Genomic DNA, 25,551 nt, shown 5'->3' on the forward strand with positions numbered 1-25,551 from the left:
GGTTGCTTAAAAGAGCTTGAGAAAAACTGTTATTAAAGTGAACTCTGAAAAAGCAGATTTTTTGTTATATTATGACTCAAAAATATTTCTTGGTATACAAGTTTCAGGTTAATATACTTTTGGTATTTTGGTTGTTTCATTTGTTATAAATTTATGTTTGAATAATGTAATTTTCCATTTTGTTGTTTTAATTTTTCATTAAATTATAATTGTTCTATATAATTATTATTTTCATTTTCAATAATAAGAATTTATACATTGTTCGTTCTCTCTGGTGGAGACAAATTTTGTCTTTAAAATTATTATTAATTTATTAGTCTTAATTCTTTTTAATAAACTAGTTCAATCAATTTCTTACATCTGTTTTTATTTGTTTTATCTAAAATTGATTATTTTCATAAATCAATAGTTTGAAAAAGATTCAAGATAACAGAATAATCTTTTATTTGTACAGTTTTATTACTAAAACAATGTTCTAAAAATTTTTAAAATAAAATATTAGATTTCTTTTACATATATATAATTTTGCATTTAATTTGATTCAGGTGGAAATTTACAACTAGAAACACCATGGTTTACGGGTTCACAAGAACGCTCTCCAGATACTTCTGGCAGACCAACTCCTTCACCAGTTCCTAGTCAAGAAGTACCACCTTTATCTGCTGAACAGATCGAAAATCTTATAAAGGTAAAGACAAAAAATTAAAATGCTCAACATATAAATTCATTAGAAATTTAAAATCTGTCTAATTTATTTTATTTTTGAATTATAATAAAATGGAAAGTTTACATTAATTTTAAATTTGATGACAGTTATGTTAACATTCAATCATTATATCATGTTCAGTGCAAGTTAATTTTGAGTGAATAAATTAATTATTTAAAATACACTTTTTGAACTAAAATGAGCAAGAAATAAGATGCATTTGAGCTGTATAATGCTATATGAGAATCAGAAAGAAAATTGATATAACTACAGTTTATAAAGAACTATATTACTTTTATAAATTGTTTACAGACAGTTTAGACATTAAAAAATAAATCTATAAAGGCTATCTAGTAAAAATTTATTATGACTAAAATCCAGGTATTAATTAAAAAAGACAAACATTTTACAGTTCAAGATTGCAAAAACTGTAAACATATATTAAATACAGGTGACAATCTTATCAAAAGCCAATCTTCATGTTTTGTCATTTAAGTTTTGAATTTTTCATTAATATCTAATTTTATGGTCTATTATAGACTCTTCTGTACTCCTCAAAAATAGATATTGCTTAAATAAACTTTTTAATATTAAATAACTTTTTATACTTTTTCTTAACTAAATCAAGTTGATTTTGCAAGATGCTAACTAGGTTTTCCTGATTTTAATGGTTATATGAAATATTTAGATTGTATTTTAATGTATAAATCTTTTTAATGATATTTTATATTCAGATGAGCTCTGTTTTTGAGTTCCAGCATATTTTATTCAAGATATATTTTGTTCTTCCACATACTGCTCTCATTTAAGCATTTCAGAATGTTTATTTTTTCCCATGCTGTTTGCCCACTTGAGGACAGGCTTTGTATTTTCTTAGGTTTAAATTTGTATGTAAAAGAATTCTTTATATCTTACTATTATGTAAATTTTGTTTTAGTTTTAAAATTTTATTTAATGATTAAATTTCTTTGTAAATTTTTTATGTATGCTTAATATTTAAATAGTATTTTAATTTTGAAATACAGTATATAACAATAGAAAGATATTCATATCAAATGACTACAAATAAGTAATAAAACTCTCGATATCAAAATTTATAATATGATTTATTTTTATATTTACAGACTGCAGAACAGGTTACAGAGTACTGCCGAGCTCCACTGGAACGACGTCGCTCCAGTTTAGCAGGCAGCACTGGGAGCAGTGGCTCCTCAACTGTACCTTTCAGTACTCCTGCACGTCATTTATCAGATGCTGAAAAGTTGCGTAAAGTCATTATGGAGTTAATTGAAACTGAGAGAACTTATGTTAAGGTAGATGGTACTTTTGTATACAACATACTTAACAGAAAGATTATATTTAATTTTTTAATTTACTATTGAAAATTAAACTGAATTAAAATTTCATTTATTTTTGTATTAAAACATAAATTTAGATTTTGTATAAATTTTGATATATTAATTTTGTAAATTATTCAAAAATTTAATGTTTCATTTTAGTAGTAACTGTTGCCTTAATGTTAAAAGATTTAGATAAATAAAAAAAAAATTGATAAAATTTAATTGAATAATAGGAAAATGTAAATTACATAGATTTTAATGAATGAATTAATAATTAAAATTTGAATTTTTGTGGTAATATCTTATTTCAATTTTTTCATAATTGTAAACAACATTAAATAAAAATTTATTATATAAGCAATTTAAGGTATGATACAAATATTGTAACTTACATTTTTCATTTAGATTAAATAAAATTCCAGGCACAGTATCTAAATATTTAGTTGCATATGTAGAAACCCCGATGTGGATTTGACTCCCTATCAATTTCATACCCCTTTCCTATTAATTAAAAAAAATCAAACTCCATTTGACTGCTTTGTTTGATATACAATCCTTTGTATTGTCGCAGCACATGAGCGACCTGATAGAGTGGTATGTGGATGCATTGCAAAAGGTAAATGTCTCCTACACCAACTCCTCCATAAATCTCACAATTTTTCTTGTTTTATAGTTTTTATCTGAATAAATAAAAAATGAACGTATATGATGCATGAGTCAAACTTTTTTAAAATCTCATTTTATCTTCTTCAAATTAATCTAAAACATGATTATTTTTTAAGTGAAATTGATCTGAATATTTATTGCATTACTATTAAAGGAAAACTTAATAATATATTTGAATTTTTTAAATTGTATTATAATAATACTGACATATCTTATTTTGTTGTAATTCAAAATTCTGTAATTATTAAATTAATGCTTATTTTTCTTATTTTATATCAAATAATTATAACTTTTAAAAATTTTATACTTTATTTGCGTTCATTATCACTGAAAATAACAAGTTTAAATTTAAATAAATCAGCAATATCTTAACTCTTAAAAAATTGAAAATTAAACATTTTTCAGAATTAAATATTTTCATTTTATTTACTAAAAGCTTTGGCCAATTTTTAATTTCACAATGTGAAAGTATTTGTTTTTGAAAAAGTTCATCTATAATATTTTTAATTTTTTATGAGTTAAAATGCTGATGATTTATATAATTTAAACTTTTGTTGTTTTATTTTTTATGTTAAAATATTGGAATATTATTATTAATATAAATTGACAATGTAGTATCTTGTTCAGTTCTGTTGTATTGGATGAGATATAAAAGATGGGAAATTTTTTAATAGGATAAAATATATCAATACCAAATTTTAACTGATAAATTATTTTGGAACAACATAAAATAAGAAACAGAATAAAATTAGAACAGAAGAAAATGTTCTTTTCTATTGCTGGTAGTTTACGTATGTTCTCATATGCAAAGTTTTAAACTTTTAAAGTAAAATAAAATATTAAAGCTTGTAAGCATTGAGAAATTAGCAAAAATCATTATATTCTCATGATTTGTTTTATAGTAATCATTATTAAGAAATTTTATCATAATTTATACTCTTTAGTAACAAAAAAAAGTTGATTAAACAACAGAGTGCAGAGAAAACACTTATAATAATAATAAATATGATTTAATTTTAAAGAAATAAGAAAAATATAGAACCTGTATAAAAGTTTAAATAAAATAAAATTATTTGCCTCTGATTCTAAGGATTTTTTTTTTTTGAAATTTACATTTTTTAATATGATTTTGTATTATTTTTTATACCATTATTTTTTATTCCATTTGTAATTAAACTATTAAAAAATTATTTTCATAAATTTTGTTATCAGCTTAATTTAATTTATGATTGCTTTAATTTGATATTGACCTTTCAATATTTTCTTCTTATAACAACAATTATTAATTACTTTGATAACTTCTGCTCATTAAAAAATATTTTAACATATCTATATATATCTCATTCAATACAAACTTTTCAGCTATTTTTTACTTTAGTTTCAAAATTTTATATTTGAAATGGTTAATTTGTATTATTATTATTATTACTTTTTATATTTTTTTTAAAGTATTGCTTAAAAATTTTAATAATGAAACATGATATAATTTTCAAACATTATAAGTCAGTCAGTCCTAATGTATTTATATTGGTCTTAAATTAAATTATATTAATTTAGTTATATTAAATATTTTAATGGAATGTGCAAAATTTTGTTTAATTAATTTCTATTAATATTTGATTTTAAAATATTATTAATCTATTAAGATTTGTTTTGTAATTTTAAAAATCTCAAGATTTAATTTCTGTAAAGAAATAGAAATGTATTTAAGGAAAGTTTATTTAAAATAAATATATTTCCTTAAATATCTATTTTTCATTAAATAAAAACAATTTAGAGATAATTTATCAATAATTTATGTTAGTTTTTGGATAATTAAAAATTTAATCTATGAATTATCAAGGAAAACAATTATTATATAATGCAATTCTACACAGAAAATAAATATCTTCTTTTGAGATTTTTTGGACATAATTTATTTGAATATCTTTCTTANGATAAAGATAATCTCAAATATGATTTTATTGGTAGCAAATTATTTTATACAGTTTATATTTAAAACACTAAATAAACTCGTATTGGACTGTTGTGTAACAAAGTTTCATTAAATGTAATTTATTATTAAAGCTAAATTTACATGAAGTATAAAAGTCATTTTTAACAATAAATTAAAGTTATGTAATTATCGATAGATAAGAAGACAAAACCCTTTTTTTATATATAAACTTTATTTTGTACTAAAAAAAATGTTTTTTTTTATTTATTTATCAAATTTACAGAAAATGTTCCTTTAAAACATTTGTATTAAAATTAATTTGAATACAAATGAACCATGCAATGCCTGTTGTAAATGCCAAAAAAAAACTTTTCTGGAGAGGTAAAAAAACACTTTTTCTAGTGAATGAATTCATTTCAATTTTACAATAAAATGGTAAAAAAAAACTTACTAGTTACAAATTCTTTGAAATGTCAAAATGATGTAAATATAACCTGTAATGTTTTAAGTGTCAAAAGTAGTTGCACTTTTGGGCTTTAAACATTATGGCTTTACATAAATTCAACTTCAAAATACAGTCACTTATAGCACCACTATCACCACAATTATTTTTTGCAGCAGAAAACATTGAATTTAGAATTCAATTCTTCAATAAAATGTATTTAGAGAAAAATGGCATTTAAAATATTATGGCGTTACATGCTCCAAATGTTTAATACATTTGTTGTAAATTTGAACTTTTTTCAACATACAAATGATGTTTTAAACTTGATTTTATTAATAAAAAATATGTAGAAAAAGTAATACATTAATATATATTGCTTTTATACATAGTTTTTGAATTTTTAAAATTTCTATTTAAAAAGATCATAAAGAATGAGTAATTTCTAAGTAGAACATAAGCAACTCAAAAAATATTCTAATATTGACTCAGTTGTGATTTGAAAATACATAACTGAAAAATAAATTTTATTTCTATATATATATATATCTTTAAAATTTTTTTACCTGCAGGAGTAGGTTTATATTAAATATTTATCATTTACAGTGTCATAGCCACAGGGAGCTATGAAGTGGCTAAGCTTCCTAAAAAATATTATAGCCCCAGCATAGTCAGTGGTATCCATATTGTATTCATGCTGAATGTTAAAACTAACTGACCTCCTAATTAAAGAACAAATTTATGTATAAATTCAAGAATTATTTCCACATTATTTTCATTTCTTTTATTTAAAGCAAACATTTTAATCTAGTTGTTAGACAGACAGTATGAGTAGAGTTTTCATTCTTAATATTTTTTTTTGTCAATGCTTTCTATATTCACTTCTTCATTGCTTATTCCAATAACTTTGTGATATTTTTCTGCAGCAACATTGTTATATCAGGACAGCTATATTCATACCATATATAATGCTTTAATAATAAGAAAATTTTTTAAAAAGAATATTTTAGAATATTTTTATACATTCTATTTTTTTTTAGTATAAAAGTATATCATCTATAGAAGTACATTGAGTTTTCATTTTGAAATTCTATTATAATAAACCTGTAACCTGAAGTTCAAATTTCAAATAAATTGAACTGTTGTGGTAAGTGTTGTTTTTTTTATTGTTTTATTTTAATGTGGAAACAAGAAATGGATTTTTCCAAGTTTTTTAGTAGATCTATTATTTTATATATAGAAGTATAATTAAGAACAGAACCTGATCTCCTCTCAAATGGGCAGAAATAAAATGATAAATAATTAATGTATATCGATGCATCAAACATACAAATATTTGTAAACAAATAATCAAATATATAAATACTAAATTATATATACAGAACTTTTGAAAATAATATATATTTTTGTATTGTAATTCTTTGATGTTTATTAATTATAGTCATAAAGTTATTGTATTGAAATCTGTGTCAGTTTAACATTGAATTACAGGTAGCCCTCGGTTTACGCCTCTGTTCCATTCCTACAAAAGCTGGCACAAATCGAATTGGCATAAAATGAACCCATATTTACACTGAGGTATAGGGTTAGGTTCTACATAAGTGAAAAATACACAAATAATTTTGTTTGTTAATGCAATATAATACAAATAAATTTAATTTTTAAAATGTATTTTATCATACAATAAAGTGAAATGTTTTTATTAAAAAATTTTAGTTTTGGATCTCTCATTTTTTGGAAAAAGTATCCATCTTTAATTGTTTGAATTTTTGTTTTCTTTCATTGACAATTTCGGAATATGGTCGAATGGATGCGATGATGTTCCTTTTTACATTTGCACTTAGCTCTCAATCATTGTCTAATTCACAAAATTCATCCATATTTTATTCATATTCGGGTTAACATATCCTTTCAATCATAGTTGAAAGGATATGTTAACCCAACATAGAGTTACAGACGAGTGGAGACACTGATTGGTCGACCACCGGTCGCCATAGCACATATATAAGGTCAGTTTGAGCGAGAAAATTCAAGGTGGCTAAGAGAGATAGATATCATCTGACTGACAAGAAGTAGATATTGTCTGGCTAATAAAAAGTATCGTCTGTCCAACAAGAAGTAGATTTGTCTTACTAATGATAGTTTGTGATCGCTGGTAGTTCTACTGTGTTGTAAGGTGTTTTCCTGAACGAACTGATACTGGATACATTCATTGGCGCTATGGATTCGGACGCCATTTATTGGACTATTAAGTTTGATAACTTGACTCGTGGGTACCTAAACATTTAGTATTTTACTATTAATTTAATGCAAATGTATACATACCCAATAATATTAAACAGAAAAAATAAATATATTGAATAAAAATCTTTGTTTTAATGAATGTACAATGTCGTGGCTCGGTAAATACATCAACACTGAAATGAAAATCAGTCTAGCATAGGGAAAATCGGGGAATTACACCGCAAAACGGTGAATTGTGCAGCTGCGTTATTGTGAATCAGCGTAAATTGAGCCAGCATAAAGCGAGGGCTACCTGTATTAGATTCTGTTTTAATTGTACTATTTTGTATTTTGATATGACATATTAAATTTGATAGGAATCAGTCTAGTGATTCAAAGTTTTAATTATAACTGTATTTACAGAAATGTAGATACTGTAAGATTTAAATTGTTATCTGTAAATGTTCTGATATTTAAAAAGTTATCATTTTGCTTTTATCAAAGTGATAATTTTATACAAAAGTAGCCCAAAGGGCATTTTAGTGTCATTGGAAACATTAGCTTCTAATGTCTTTTAAAAGTATGCTAAAGAATAATTTAGAAAGTCAAATTCAAAAAATTTATGAAAAACAAAATTTGTCTGTTATTGACTGTCTTTCAAAATTAATATATAAATATTCAGTAATCAAAAATGAAACAGAAAATAATATATATCTACACAAATTTGTGATTTTTAGTCTTTATTATACAGGTTCAATTGCATTATATAGTTAACATTTGAACTGACATGATGCAAAAATATTATCTGCAATGCCATAATTAGGCAGATGCAACAGGTGCACAGGCACAGGGTCCAGGACAAAGTTCTAAATTGGGGTATCAAAAACTGATCAATATTATATTTTTGTTTTGAAACTTTAACCAAAAATATTACTGAATCAACCCCTATGGTTGCAAAATTTAAAGTTAAAAAAAGCAAAATTTCTATAAATTTCTATTATATCTGTTTTTATTTTTTCTTTCTTTATTTTTCAAAAAGAAAAGGAAGCCAAAATAAAATCTTGCACAAGACACATAGCTAGTTACAGAACTGGTTATTGGAATTGACAATAATGTCAATAATCAGTACTATCATTAATTAATTAAAATTTAATTTGAACTTTTTTTTATACATCTTGCATTTTAGTGAATTACTTAATGTCAAGTTAAGAAAGAAGTAATGTTTACAGTTTTTCTTTTATTTAAAAGTATTTAAAAAGACTTCATTTTTAACATTTCTGATCAATGAAAGTAAATTTTTACAAAGTAATAAAAAAATGGGATAAATAACTTTATAAATAAACAAAATTTTTAAAGTAATTTTTCATATTATGTTGAAAGTGAACTGATATACTTAAATACTTTTAAAATGAAATATTCTAAATAAAGAAAAGGAAGAAATCATTTTTAACTTCCTCTCTAAATTTCATTTGTAAAAATAGTGATTTTGCTTGAATTGTTCAAATTACTGAGTTTAAAGTTAGAAGTTTTCTAGCCAATAAACTGGACTAGTCCATAGTAAAAATTAAGGTTTTATTATTAATTGCTTATATTTTATGTTATTCTGAAATGTTTATTTCATAAAATATTGACAAAGAAAAAACTTCTTCATTTTATTACATTAAAAAACTTTATTGAAGTTTTTTAAATTTAATTAAAAAATTTTAATGAAAATGAAAACAGTTTCCTATTAATAAAGTGTAAATGATGAAAAAATTTTAAAATTATATATTTTACAGCATTTCAATAACTTCTACAATTCTTAAGTTTAATGTAATTGAAAAATTCTTGAATTCAGAATTCCTTCAGATAATCAAATTTTAATTACACTTATTGATAAATATCATTTTACTTGATCACTCTCAAATCTTTACCAACAAAACATTATTGTTTAATCTAATGTTTTTGATTATTTAAGCAGCCATCTTCAGGATATCTCTTAGAACATATAATAGAATACTTAGATTTGAATTCAAATCTATTATACAAATTGGTAAATAGAACAAAAAATTTTGGAATATTGGCAAAATCATTATGAAGTAAATTTGAATAAATTTAAAATACACATAAAAAATAAATATACAAAAATTATAAGAGTAAAATAAAGAAAAATAAAAATATATAGAATAACAAAATGAACACAGCAATTGTATATGAAAGTATAATTGCTACAAAATGATAATTTGACAAAGTCAAGCCTTTTTTTAGTGCATGAATATTTATAGTGTATACATTCATGCTGAGGAGTATGCTGCTGAAAAGATATTATTCTGCCAAAAGAATTGGAAACATTAAATTATTTCTATTTAATTGTAGATTCCATATAATTTCATTAATAAGGGACCATTCAAGTATTACATCAGCAGTTTATGAGAGAGGGGAAGATTCGTTTGTACTGTACCTGATTATTTTGGATGATGGAGAGGGAGTGTGTCCTTTATTTTTTTCCTAATTATCATAAAACTATGTGAAAATAATTCCTGTGTATTTACAAATGGTTTAAACTTCTGGCCTGATTACACAATTAAGGGAAGGAGTACCTTTATTTCTGATGTCTGATGGTATTGGAGAGAAGGGAGGAAAAAAATGGCAAATTTTTGCTGATGTAATACTGGAATGAGCTTTAATGAATTATATTCAATTTGAAAATTTGATCATTTTATAAAGAAACTGCATTTTTTATAAAAAAATTATTTGATTTTTATTTTTAAAAGTAGAAAGAAATTATAGAGATTACAATAATCAGTACTATCATTAATTAATTAAAATTTAATTTGAACTTTTTTTTATACATCTTGCATTTTAGTGAATTACTTAATGTCAAGTTAAGAAAGAAGTAATGTTTACAGTTTTTCTTTTATTTAAAAGTATTTAAAAAGACTTCATTTTTAACATTTCTGATCAATGAAAGTAAATTTTTACAAAGTAATAAAAAAATGCTCATGATTAAAACATATTTATTTTTACAACTTTTTACTAATGTTAAAAATTTGACAGCTAAACAACAATTAAAAAGATATATTTGTAAGCATATGCAAATTAACCGAAAAGCATGAGATTTACTAGCATTAATGTTCAATCAATTATTATGAAACTTTTTATTTCATAAAACCCAAAAATAAACATATGTTTAATCAATTATTTTTACAATTGTTCTTAATTAGTAACTCCAAAACATTTTGCTCTCTGTATTAATTTTTCTTTTAATTTCTTGTATTTATTCATTATTCTATTATGTTGTTTTCAAATTGTATTTTTAATTAGTCTCTAGCATATTTATTGCTAGTGTTTCCTCAGTATATATCTTTTCTTTGTCTCATTTTTACATCTTAGTATTGTACAGTACATATACATAATATCATAATTACAAAGAAAATTAAGAAACTTTTTTTATAAATGAATTGTTTTTCTAAATATAAATGAATGTCTGAAATTTTATTTGTTGAAGCTAAACTATTCTTCTACTATGTATCCTGTTAAATAATATTATCCTACCATATTAATGTCAAACAATCTGTCATATTACCAGGCTATAATTGGTTTATGGATTATTTATATATATATAAATTATAATGTTATATAAATATTATCCATTAAATATCCTATCCTATTATAATCTTATAATATTTTTTCTGTTATTAATCTAAATGTACAATGGTATGTTTTTAAATCTTAAATTATTATTATTAGCACACCAATTAGTAAAAATGTATTACTAAGCAGCATAGCTTTAATAATTGATATGATATTGAAGTACATAATCTGCGGTAATATATCTTTTTGATCTATCAGACTGTTCTGAAAAGTTGTCAATACTTTTAGGGAAATCAGACACAAGTGATTTAGAAGTATTTTAATTATGTTTAAATTTTTCTTAAGTTAATTTAATAATTTATGTAAACTTAAAGACTTAAGATATTGCTTTACTTGGATTACTGATACGTTCTTCAAAATAATTCACTTTTATGTCAATTCAGCTAAATAGTCTGTGTTTAATTTTAAATCTTTGTAACATCCTAAAATTTTCATTTCTTTGATTTGATTTTTATTTTTAAAAGTAGAAAGAAATTATAGAGATTATATTAAGAATACAATGGATGAGAACAATTATTATATACTGTATTTTAATTAAAAATTTACTGAAATAACAAAATTTCATATACAGATTATAATCATAATGAAGCAACTAGATTTTTTTACACCACTCAGTTTGGAATATACAGGATTTACATTTTTTTATAAATGTTATAAAGTTTCTTTCATATTTATAAATGAATTTCAAGTAAGCAATTCCTTGAATATTCAAGTTAAGTGATTTTTTATTCAAATATTTCTATATTTGAATATAAGAAATAAAATGTTCTTGACATTTGACCAGACTAATTTTGTAATGATATATGATTTCATTTCTTCTTCCATAGTGAAAACATATACTAGCCAACTAGATTTTTTTTCTTTTAAAATTTTAGTGTATTTAGATATAGTAATTGTAAAATTTAGAGAAAGGAGCATTTATTTATAAAATTTTCATTTAAATTGAACAGTTAATACTGGTACTTTAACTTTTATTTCATTGTTTTTTCTATTTTAATAAATAGTTAGTGACTTTAATTCACAATGTTTTAAAAAAATCATAATGCTTTACTTATCATAAGATTAATTTTATGGAATATGAGAAATTGTCAAATTTAGTAAATTTTATTTTAAAATTAAATGAAATTATCTTTTGTTGTTCTTTTGATAAATTATTATTAGTCAAATGTTTGATAGCCTCTTGTACAACTCTATCTAATGTGAAGCATTTTCATTTGAATGTCTTTTAAGAGACCTGAAATGTGGAAGTTGCATAATGTAAAATCATGGCTATATAGCAGAAGGCTGTCAAACATTTTCTTATGTTACAACTACTAGTAGTCTTCTTCTAAGAGATGAGAATTTCCAATCTGGTTAAAAGGTAGAATAAATGTCTTAAGAGTTTTGGTATGTCAGATGCATATGTATGATGTGACAGATCTTGATCTATTTTTGTTTGATTCTCCCTAATACATTCCTAAATGAATTTTTATTAAAATATACATAAATATACATAAATGAAGTTTATTTTTGTTGAATAATAAAATGCTTATAAAAGTAAAAAATATCTATATTATATATTTGTGTACGATTCATGATGACGTGTATTCTGCAGAAAATTGCTAGAACAAAAATAAAACATTGGTATAATTCATCCCTATACATATCCACACACCTATGGGAGCAGCCATGGTTCCATAAGCATGAATTTGTGAATTCAATTTAATATTGGCATATAACTCATACCTCTTTCAAATTGTCTTTTAAACACACACAGAATCTGTGGATTATATGCACAGAAATATGGTAGCTTAATACTATATAAATTATATTATTTAATTTCTTAAATAAAAATATAATATTTTGTTGTATCATTATCATTATATTTATTTTATATCCTTTTGATGGACAGAACACTCCATGTAGTATCAGTTAATTAACAAATATATATTTTTTTAAATTATTTTGAAATAATAATAATTCATTTTCATTACAAATTGTACATAGTATATATCCATTATTTATATAATTTTGAATAAATATAATTTTTATTTTAATTATGATATAAAATATGTAAAATTAATTGTAACTTAATATGAAAATAATTTAATTTCTATTTAATACAAAATGTGAAATAAATAAATATATATATCATAAATTTTATGTCTGTATATTTATTAATTTGTTTGATTTGTTGAGTTTCTTAGAAATCTGTTTTGTTTACTATTTCTTTAATTAATAAATTATTTTTGTTTAATCAATATTTCAGTATTATTTAATTATCATTATCATTAAGATTATATGTAAATACTCTAGGACTGATATTAAGTCTTCCTGTATCTATATTAAAAGTTTAAAAATATTTTCATGTTTATCTTAGACTCATATTACAATTATGAAATAAAATGAGATTTATATTTTTATTGAATGTTTGTGGTTTATAAGTGCTATATTAGTTTATTAAATTTTAGTATATGTTTACAAAATGTAATTAAAATATTAATTGCATGCCTATCTTTAATAAAATGTTAATTTAATTACACTGCATGTGTAAATATGCAGTAATTAATTAGTTTAATTTATAAAAGATGAAATGATTTCAATAAAACTATTTTGGGGATTTTTATTTTTTTTAAATGTATATGTATTATTTTATATTAATTATATCATATACATATGTATGCATAATTTAGAACAGTATATAGATAATTTTTATGATTATTATATTAATTGAATATTTTTATTTTTTTATATAGGATGTTTGAATAGATAATCTACAACTATGACAAAGGAAATGATTGCTTGGAGGAAAATAAACGAAAATATTTTAAAAAGAGATATAAAATAAGAAAAATATAGTAAAATTTTAATGTAGAGAAAGTTATAATATGTTTTACATATTATTTGATTAATTGAAATATCAAAGTAAACTTTGATATATTTTGCTCAAAATGTAATAGAAATTTTCTTTCATAAATTTGTTTTATTTTCTTTCAAGAATCTTTTCCTTGGTTTGTAGAAATCTAATCATCATCCTTTATATTAGAATATAATATATTATTAAATCATTAATAACTTTTTGCAGATTAAATTATTTTTGTATTACATAGATTTCAATTTTTATATCTATAAAACCAATTTTATATTTTGAACATAAATCTATAATTATATTTTTATTTTCTATTTGTAACTCAGTAAAAATATTTTTGATGTTTTAACTCTATAAATTAATTAATTATCAGTTTTTGCTTTAATAATATAATATAATGTAGATTTTTTTATTTATATAAACTTTTTTGTAAATGAAATTTCACAAAATCCTTTCATCTTGCATGTATAATTTGCATTTCTACTGTTTACTGATTTTCATTGTCATTATAGCATTGTCTGAATGTCTGTGCAAATGATAAAAGTATTATTGTAATTTTACAATTTAGTGATTTTCTTACTTATTAAATTTACTTCTAATTAATATAATTTTATATTTGTTTTTTTATAAATTTTAATTGTTATTACTATTATATGTTGTGTTGAGAAAATAATTTAGTAATTATATATAATGGAATCTTATTGATTTATGAAATTCTAAAAGTTTATCCTATTGCATATTAAATAACAAATACACAAAAACATTTAAGAAAGAAATTATTTTTCTCAAAACTTTTGTAAATATTTTATAATACAAAACACTTCTGGTACTGGAAATATCTATATTTACATTACATAATTAAGATGATATGAATATATTAATAAGCTTCCATTTTACATGACCTTCAATAAGAAAGTAATCATAAATCTATCTAAAAATACTTTTTATTACTTAATTTTTCTTTAGTAATATTAAATACTCATTAAACTGTAAATTTAATTTTAAAAAATTATAATATGCATGCAAAAATGATTACTACTTTCTTTATGGTCATGCCTAATTTTAAATGTATAAATTATTAGATTGTGTTTATATACTGTATTGATTAAAAATTGTAGTATAGGTGTGTTTGTACATGTATACAGATATATTTATTATATGTTTATAATATATAATATAAATATAACTAAATTAATTAATTTGTAAAGTATTAATTTAATATTTTACAAATTTTCTATTTAGATTTTTAATATATTAGCAGCATTAAAATATATATAAACCAACTCTTATTTAATGCAGTGTTTCTCAACTTTTGAGTATTTGGATTAATAACAGTCTAATGTTCAATAACAGTAATCATATATTTAATGAAAAACAGTTTGAGAACCACTGGCTTACACATCAGTAAAATTATAAAATGAGCCAGGTGATTAAAATAAACAGGTATATAATGATATAATAGTGAAAATTTAGTGGGAGTGAATGTTATATTCTAGGGCTCAATTACAATGATCTGTTTATAAAAGTGTTTCCTTGTGTCCTAGAATAGTGAGCGAGACAGAAAACTGGAAATGACAGGATTGAACAGGAAAATGATGGTGTGTACTTATGGTGTGATGCACATTTGTCTTCTCCATTTTTACCTGGCATGGGCATGTTCTTAGTAGATATGAATTAATTTTAGCACTAGTAATTATAGCATTATGTGTGCAGGTCATGTATGGGTGTGCATGATTTGTCTCATCATAATCATTAAAAATTTAAGGGTGCACACAGTTAAAAAAAAAAAAAATGAAATTTATTCAAAAATAGAATTAACTGATTAAAAAAATTTTCAATAGTAATTGAAATAAAATTATTGCATAACTAAACTTTTAAAATGAATATAAATAATGTACAAATCAATATTGAAATTGTTTTAATTTGAAAAATTTTGCAAAATTTTTTTTTATTCACTTCAAAATTTCAGTTTGCTTTATTTTTTTATTTCTTAAATATATCTATTACATAAATATACATTGACATCAACACATGAAGTTCCATATGTAATTTAACATTAGTATATTAATATATAAATTATTTATTTCTAAATATCTATTATTCATAAATAACTAATTAAATGGATTTTATATTTGATAAATCTTATATATCTTTAAGTATTAAATATGCTTTTTCAGTTTTGAATAAAATTTAATTCAATCCTCTATTAAATGAATTTGTATGTTTTTTAGCCTCTTTCTAAACTTTTTAACAAATCTTTTTTAGAAAGAAGTTAAAACTATTCACATGTTGAATAATTCTTTAATACAGAATTTAATTTATATTACAAATAATAATATTTTAGTAGTTAATATTATTAGTGTTCTAATAGTTTATTAGTTAGTAGTAAGTAGTAGTTTATTAGTTAGTATAAGTATGTATTAAAAATTAATCAAAATATGAATTAGATTGCTTTATCTTAAACTAAATTCAATTCAATATATAGTAAACGCTTGTTTTAATTGATCACTTGAACTACTGAAATTCATTCATTATTCTGAGAATCCATTATATTGTGAACAATGGATTTCCCACATCTGGGTATGTGGGAAATCTGTTGTTTGCAATATTTGTTATTTGAAAAAATTTCCATTTTTTAATCTCTTCCATATAAAAAATGCCAATATGTGAAATTATTCAGTCTCTTGAGATATCTATTCTTAATTCTATAGAAACATTTATGTTACAAGATCATATATTATGATCTTATATCATACATGTGTATGAAAAATTTGACAGAAATTGTATCCACTGTAAGCACAAAAAGAGGCAAATTCTGTATGCTAATTAGTACTTCATTTGACTTCATGATTTGTTAAAAAAAAATTGTCCATCTTGATTCATTTTTATACCGCTTTTCTTCCTATTGAATACAACAACTGCTTGATATTAGCAATGTCATGTACAGCCTGTTTGTTTATGCTGAAACTTATCAGAAAGATCGTCACAACTTGGAAAGACTTGATGGCCTTGCTAAATTTCAGCACTACACTTGAACCAGCATCAGAATGTTCACTAGGTAACTCCTCCTCAATTGTGTCAGCTTGCTGATTTTATTCCTATAATTCTTCAATTGTACTGGTACATATCTCAAATGATGCATCATTAGACTCTACAAATTTGAAACATCCAAAAATTAACTAAACACTTAAAAAGCATAAAATTTACAATAGATGGGGCTAGAAAAAAACCCATTATTCCAAGTTAAGGAGGTAAAATTATATTGATTTGGTGGAACTTGAGGGAAAATTTGTTATTCCAAGAAATCTGTTGTTTTTTGATCTAACCCTCTACTGTAGTTTGAAAATGTGATGATTAAGAAAAACATCTTAGAGTGATTTGTAAAACATTGAAATTTCTATTATAGCTTTGTAACAATGTATTGAAATCTATAATTAATATAAGGTGATAAACTTTTTTACATGAAAAGGAGGACACAAATAAATTGGAGGAAAAAATATTGTAAATAAAAGAAACGTTTTATTCATTGCAACAATAATACATTATAATAATCTCTACTGCATGCATATGTGCCATGTTGTATTTTGGTAAGAAGTAAACAAATTGCACACGGCATATTCTCTCAAGGTCTCCCATGCAGAGTACATGCATCTCATAATCACCTCTCGCCATACTGTACTGAGCCTTGATGAATTGTTGTGTCAAATACAAACACATCACGTCACACACAATGGGTTGTCTCAGCATCAATCGAATACGGAGATTTACAGATTAGTCTTCAAATATCGAAAAGGAGGACATGTAGGAGGACACTTTTTGAGGGAGGACAGAACTTATAAAAGAAGGACTGTCCTCCCTAAAAGAGGATGAGTGGTTACCTTAATTAATAGAATATCCAAGGGCTAGATGGATTCACAAAATTGTTATTAATATTGGTGCCATACACTAATGATAGTGTTAAAAATAACAGTTTAATGATTTGTGGTAGATGCAATTTGCAAAAGCCATTATGGAGAATTGCACTATTAAAGTCAAAGTAACTAGCTTCCATTATTGAGAGTATGGAAATGTTATCTCAACTTTTGTTCACTACAGTCAATAAGAAATTAGAAGTTTCATTCTTATTCATTATATCATTCTTTCATTATTATCACTCAACAAATGCTAAACTAGTAAATTTAGCGTTTGTTGAGTGATAATAATGAAAGAATAACATAATGAATAAGATTTCTTTATTTTAATATTTTTTATTTATTTTTATTTTTCTTTTTTAAGCCAGTTGATAATGTGAACTGAATTTAAAAAAAAAAAAGAGAGAGAGAGAGAGAGAGAATGGAAATTACAATAGCTTTAAATAAATGTATTCTGTTGTCAATGGTTATCAAATATACTGTATTTATAATATTTTGCAGTAACATACAATAAAATATATTTTGAATGTAGAAATTGTAGAAATTATTGTATATATTTAAATGTACATTTTAAGGAAATATCAGATTCATAAAATATATGGACTTAATAAGTGGTGGGATTCAAATAATTTAACAACCAGTTTGCTGCACTATGGCCACTTTAAGTTTAAAAAACAATGCAAGTTTATGTGCAGAGTCTTTCAGTATTTTTCACACCAATGCACTTTGCATGTTGAAAAAATATAAAATAATAAAATATTGTCAGTCTGTATTATCTGAAATTCCAGAAGTGTTTGAGTGTGACATGATATGCTACAAATGGAAATTTCCATAAAGCACTGGGAATGTTCCAGTGTTTACCCCACAGAAGGAATGACAGAGTGATGATGGTTGATGATGGAGAGAAAGGCAGTTGCAGGATGATAATGTCATCAATACTATATATTTTTATTTTTGTAGCTGTCATACTTTTGATGATTTAACAAAAGAACTACAAAATTTTGGATTTAATATTAAAAAGAACATATTTGCACCCAATACCATTTTCTTTCTTCATAACTGAAGCAGTGCTATGTGACTGTTGTACCAGTCTATCTGAAGCTTGCAGAAGCTTCTCTGCATAAAACTCACTCTGATCAAGCCTTTTCTAGATCTAGAATAATGTAACTGGAAGAATTGGCTTTTTTTTGCATCCTTTTTATCTTCAGTTCTTGTTACAGGATTAAAAGGCAAGGATGCCACAACTTCCTATGATACATATTGCTCATTGATTCAGTCAGCACTTAGAAAGAGGACCAGCAAGTATTATTAATTAATACAATAAACTATTATTATATAGAAAAATATATATAAAAATACATTTATAATCATACACTTCAATATGAGCATTTTGTTTCAAGAAGTATGAAATTTACCATGTTTCAGCAAGAAGTCTGACTGAACATTTCAAAATCAATATGTCCAATCAGTTGCAGCAAAGCCAATCAACATAAATTACTCCAGCAGCTAAAATATATTACAGCTGTAAGACGATAGAAATTAATGGCAATTCTGAAAGATTAATTTTTCATTGGCAGTCTATCTCAGCCAGGTGATGGGACCCCATATCTTACCACCTGGCCATCCATTTACAGACCTGGTTGAACCCATGTTAGGTATAGAAAAAAAAAGGTTCTCTTAGTGTGCACAGAACTTGAGTTTAAATGAAAAACATACTGAAAGATAACTTAAACCAAGAATTTTACTGAGTGGTTGGATGACATTGATTTAAAAGAAATATAATAGAAGTTAATAATTATCAGTCTGCAGTGTAACTTAGTCTCTCATCAACTGAAAATGAAGGCCCTGGGAACAGGCCCAGCCATGACCAGACTACTTCTTTCTACCGATGTTATGAATACAACTGCTAGCATGTAACACTGTCAAACCAATATCTCCCATAAGTCTGGAAAGTTGTTATTGTTAATTAATCTTTTAATATTCAAAACTCACAATTATTAATATCATATAATTATTAAGAAGCCAAATCTTGCATCATTCCAAGAAAAAATAGCATTTTGCAAGTTATATAATTGAAAAACCATAAGTTAATTTAAATGCAGAAAACTGGGAACATTCTTTTGCAACTAAAAATTTTTGTAATTGGAAGACAAGCTACTCTGTGATCTTCAGAAATCATAAAAAAATAACTGTCATAAGAAAAGTACTTAAATTCAGGTGAGCATTCATTTTGATATGTGATAAAGCATTAAAATTGACAATTGCTATAGTTTCAACAATAGCAATCAATTTAGATAAGATAAAGCATTCTTGTATGGGAATTGCTAATGCAAATGTGTTGAGAACATCACATACAAGGAGTGAAGTAATGGAAAAATGGAAAGATTATTAGTGCTGTAGATTGATGATATGAATCAAAAGAACATTCCTGTTACTCAAGCAGTAAGGTCAAGCAAGCGGATAAAGCAAGGTTACTTCTTTAATGAAAGAAATGAAGAGGCTAGTGGAAAAGAATCATTTGTGGTACATAGGGATTGGATTTTTATTTCAAAAATTCACAATGTTAAAATTTCCAGTAAATCAACTAATGCTAATATTATTTGCAGCAAAGGAATAGCCAGCTGAATTCCAGGAAATAATTTAAGAACATGGATTAAGCATATTATGAAGGAAGTTTTTAATATGGATGAGACAGCTTGTACTGGAAAAAGTTGCTTAATCACTAATAGAAGTTGCTAAATATATTGCTTATGTGAGAAATCTAGTCTTGGTTTTAAAGCTGATAAAGACCAATTTTCATTGCTATTGGATGGCAACAGTGGTTTTATTTTGAATGTGTCAGGCACACATTCAAAAGAAAACCACTGTTGATGTACTATGCAGAAACAATCTATGTTATAAAAGGGATAATAAAAAAAGCATGGGTAATTCAGACAATTTTTACTCTTCACACTTTTGTCCAGAGATGGCAAACTTTTGTGCTGCAAATAACTTCCTAATAAAGTTATTTTAGTCCTTGATAATACCCCTGGACATCAAACAAACTTTGAAGATTTATGTAGTTATGCCCTAAATGTTAAACTCTTGCCAACTAACACTATGTTCCTTTTTCTATTAGAAAGGACAAGGATATCATTGCGACTTTTAGAGGGATTGTCAAGACAGTGCATGCATCTGATTCATTATCTGTGACATACTACTGGAAGTCCTTTGTTTGCTTTTAACCTTTTTTAAGACTATTAAACATTTCAGCAGCCTGGGAATAAATCCAAAGTCATGTATGAATTGTGTGTAACAGAAATTGTGGACTGAAGCAGTTGACCATTCTGACTGAAAAATTTCTGGTCATTTTGAGCCTGTTTCAGATATTGCTGATATAGAATGGCCAAAAATGGTGACATTGATGATATCAATGAGTTGCTAGAAAGTCATGGAGAACCACTTTTAAAGGAACACTTGGAAGAGCTGCAACACAACTTTCTAAACAGGACAGTGAAGAAGACAAAAAAATTCAGGAAATGGTACCACTCACTCTCACCACAAAGACACTCGAAAGTGTATTTGTGGTGAGTGCTTTAACACATATACAAACAGCCTGTGAATCGCTGGGATAAAGATCCTGACTGAGAATGCATCTTTTCTTTCCAAAGAGTTGTAACAAATGCCCTCAAACCATATTATAAAATTTTGGAGGAGAGAAGGAAAAATGGCCCAACACATGCCCTTACTGTAGTTCTTAATCAAAAAAACCATGGAGTCTGTCAAATTAAATGTTCATAAATCAGACCAGTCTCATTAAGTTTTTTATTATGCCAGTGTTTTCAAATATGTTTTTAATTTTAATTTTTGTCATGTTTTATTTATAAATATTATTTATATAAAATAATTATGAAATAGCCATAATTCTTTATTGAATTTGAAAAATTATTAATTTTTAGCAATCAATTTTCATATTAAAGGTCATAATCTCATTCAAATACAGTCAAACCTGTCTGTAACAAAATCCCTCAAGACCAAACAATTCTTTTGTAGTAGACAGATTTCTGCTATATACAGTATACCTAACTATAGGCATCCTTTTATTAACATGATTAATTAATCCCCAATACTACCACATTTATCAAATTTGTGTTAATCAAATACAGTGGTACCTTGGTATTCAAATGAACAATAACCACCCATTAGAACAAATTTTCAGTTAATAACAAATATTTTTATTTTAACTTCAATTTTGTCATCCAAAAAAGTTTTCTATGACAAAAATGAGTAACTAATTTAAAAATAAAATGAAACTTTAGAGCAGCCTACCTTCATCAGACAAAATTATATTTGATCCAATTTGTTTTTTCTTTTCACTTAATGCATGTGGAACACAATCATATCATGTTTTACAACCCTTTCAAGAAGATGGACTGTTTCAACAATATGTGTCTGTAACACATTAAGATTTGTTGCAAGTTCGTGGATTTGATATCTGTTATTTTTAACAATATCTACCAGCAATTTTTCTTCATCAACAGTTTTTGGTTACCCCATATGTTTTGTATCCTGTAGTTCAAAACTTCTTGAATAAAATTTTCAAAACCACAGTTGATACATTCAAAGTTTAGGAGCATCTTTCCCTTATATACTATAATTATTTTTTACTGTTTGTATAGCATTATCCTTTACAAAACTTAAAAAGCATAATATGCCCAATATGCATTTTATCTGCAGACATTCAGATCTGATTTTATTCAAACAAAATGTGATGTAAAAAGTTTAAAATAAGCTTGTAAACAAAGAATACAGTCTCTCTCACATTATCAATAATGTATTAAATTTTATAACTGTTATAATTTAAATCACATATCTAGTTTAAGTAAAGACAGCTGTTAAAAATATGCAAAATACTTTCCATTGAACATAGAAGAGGATACTGAATTTTCTGTTATATGGCCTGATTTTCCTTTCCACTTCTGAATTGTACAGGTTCGGCTGTATATAGGTTAATTTACATTGATTTTTTTGCAGAAAATTCAAGGGTCTGAAGAATTCTTCACTTAATGACAGGTTTTAGCTATATACAGGTTCTGTTATAGACAGATTTCACTGTATATTGTAATTTTGCCTTAATTTGCAAACAATTAACTTTATGAACTGTGGAAACCTAACCATTCTGTAAAATGAGAGACCTTACTATAATATATTTTCAATAAAATAAATAAGGATCACAAAGTATACACTTGCACCTTCATAATTTATTAAAATGTAGCCACTCTACACTTAGGTAACCATAACTCTTATACTGACATAATTTATAATATATTTAATATACACTATATAAAACTTCGTTAACAGTCAGTTTTAATCTGAACATATCAGATATACAGGGTTTCCCATCAAGACCACATAAACTCTGCAGATCAAGAATCCTTTTTCAGAGTGCATAAAAAATTATAAAAGAACCATACCTCTACAACCCATAGTTTTTGAGAAAATGCAAAAGAAAAAGTATGACATCACATTCAGTGTGCATGTAAAATAAGTTTTATTGGAAACATGAACATTGATACTTGCATATGAAATTATGCTTACATAGGAAGATACTGCAAATGTCCACCACATATATTGAGACATGCATGTGCACTCTGTAGAATGACTTGATTGCATACAATCCAGCATCATGTTGTCTACTGAAGTGAACACAGCATGAAGGCAAGCAACCAAGTCACTTGGTGTAGTGACTGAGGTTCGATTTACCAATTCCTTCAGATGACCCCATAGGAAGAAATCCAAAGATGTCAGATCTGGCAATTGTGGCAGCCACACAACCAGACCTCCCCATCCAATCCAGTGACCTGGGTTTTCCATATCCAACCATCAAGTACAGGAGAACAGAAATGCATTGCTGCTCCATCATGCTGGAACCATAGGTCACCTATTGCCAATAAGAGCATATTATTAAGGAAATTAGTTAGTACATCACAGAGAAATACCAAGTATGAATGTCTTGTGAGCCATTGAGGCAGCAGATATGGTTCAAAACTAGTGTAATCACCTAACTGGTAAAAGGCATTTTTTTTTGGTAGCTTTTTCTGCCCTGTGGGCACTAAAATGGCCTTTTTAGGCAATCCCATTATGGGTTTGGTCAGGCCCACAATGGGGCAGTCAGGGCTTCATTCCTCAGAAGAAATTTATTTGAAATTGAGTAATGAAATAATTTAATTTTTAACAAATTGTAAAGATGCCCGCAGGAGAAGAGGTGCTCCCATCACTTCCTTCCATCTCCTCCACTGGGTCAAATAATGTGATTGTTCAGTATGCCAGTCCACAGATTTACTGAACATTGGATATGATGTCTCTGTGAGCTGATTGCTTGATGCTTGGATTCTGACCACATATGGCTGTTGTAACTGTTGAAGACTATAGAAAGCAACTTGGTTGCTTGTTTTTATTCTGTATTCGCTTTAGTGGACAACACAATGCTGAATCATGTGCAATCTGACGTTCTACAGCATGCACATACATGCCTTCATATGCACAGTGATCATTTTCAGTATCTTCCTATGTAAGCATAATGTCATATGCAAGTACTGATGTTCATGTTTCCAATAAAACTTATTTTCCATGCATTGGATGTGATGTCATACTTTTTATTTTGCATTTTTCTCGAAAATATATAGGTCATAGAAGTGTGGTTCTGTGTTATTTTTTATGTACTCCAAGCAAGGATTTGCTCTCTACAGAGTTTATGCACTCTTGAGAGGACATCCTGTATATAGAAATATCAAATCTGGAATTATAAGTTGAATAACAACTCTAGCAAATCTTGGCTTTACTAAATATGTTTGTTTTGTAATTCTACCCATTTTGAATGTATATTTGATAAACTTTTAAATTTTAGTAATATTGAAATGTTTTTGAATTTTTGATATTAGAGGAGACCAGTCCATGTGTGGACAGTTCTAACAATAAACAATTTAAATTTTGTGGCACATATCTCTTCAAGAGACTTCTCAACTTTATTGATAAATGGCATCCATGTACTGAATCTGCAGTATGAACTTCAGTAAGATTGGGGCATCCATGTGTTCTCAGTCAGCATGTTTTGTAGCATTCCAATTGTGACTAAGCCATGAAGAAATATTTATATTGGAGTGCATATGTTACATTGTTGTCAAATTATGAGTTTTATCATTATCACTCACATAGAGAAAAATGCACTCTGTTTCTTCAATTAGACATTCCATCTAATAGTGAAAATGCATCTATTGGTGGAATGGATTTTGTGTATGTTGCAACAGGCTTGCATTAGCATTACATCTTTTAAAAATTAATCAACATTAAGAGCTATATTTATAAAATTCATAAATTTTCTAGATACATAGTGATCTTCAAATATCATTGCCAAAGTATTGCCTGTATACAGGATGCATCTGTCTGATAACAAACTTGTAACTTATCTCACAAGGAAAAATATTCATGGGTATTTACAAACACAGATTAAAAGGAATTTTTAATTGACATAAATGATACACTTGCCAAACTGCTGTCATCAATATCTGTAGTTTCTTCATTCTGTATGCAGTATCAGCAACCATTTTATTTAATAATTTTTTTGTGGTTTTGCAAATCTTAGCTAATATTAAAACATTCTATTATTATCATGTGTATCTTATGCTTTTAAGCTAGCAGTGATTATTATGCATTCAAAATGTTTATACAGTGGGTGATCGGTTAATGAACAGTTCGGTTAACAAACAAATCGGATAACAAACACTTTCACGAAAGATTTTTATGTTCGGACAACAAACACATGATCGGATAATGAACACCTCACAGAAAAAACACAAGAAGAAGCAAT

At 25.5% G+C, this 25,551-nt stretch overlaps 1 protein-coding gene across 1 annotated transcript in view; it reads left to right on the forward strand.

Moving 5' to 3' along the window:
- Positions 1 to 25,551, forward strand: part of LOC111633991 — a 271,060-nt gene that overhangs the window by 200,763 nt on the left and 44,746 nt on the right. Inside the window, exons 19-21 of the mRNA XM_023378659.1 lie at positions 546 to 688; positions 1,831 to 2,019; positions 2,618 to 2,644. Coding sequence (XP_023234427.1) covers positions 546 to 688; positions 1,831 to 2,019; positions 2,618 to 2,644 — 359 coding nt within the window. The remainder of the gene's footprint in view (positions 1 to 545; positions 689 to 1,830; positions 2,020 to 2,617; positions 2,645 to 25,551) is intronic.

The sequence above is a fragment of the Centruroides sculpturatus genome, unplaced genomic scaffold, assembly GCF_000671375.1.
Source record: "Centruroides sculpturatus isolate CEXI.00-Female unplaced genomic scaffold, Cexi_2.0 scaffold679, whole genome shotgun sequence".
Classification (NCBI taxonomy): Eukaryota; Metazoa; Arthropoda; class Arachnida; order Scorpiones; family Buthidae; genus Centruroides; species Centruroides sculpturatus.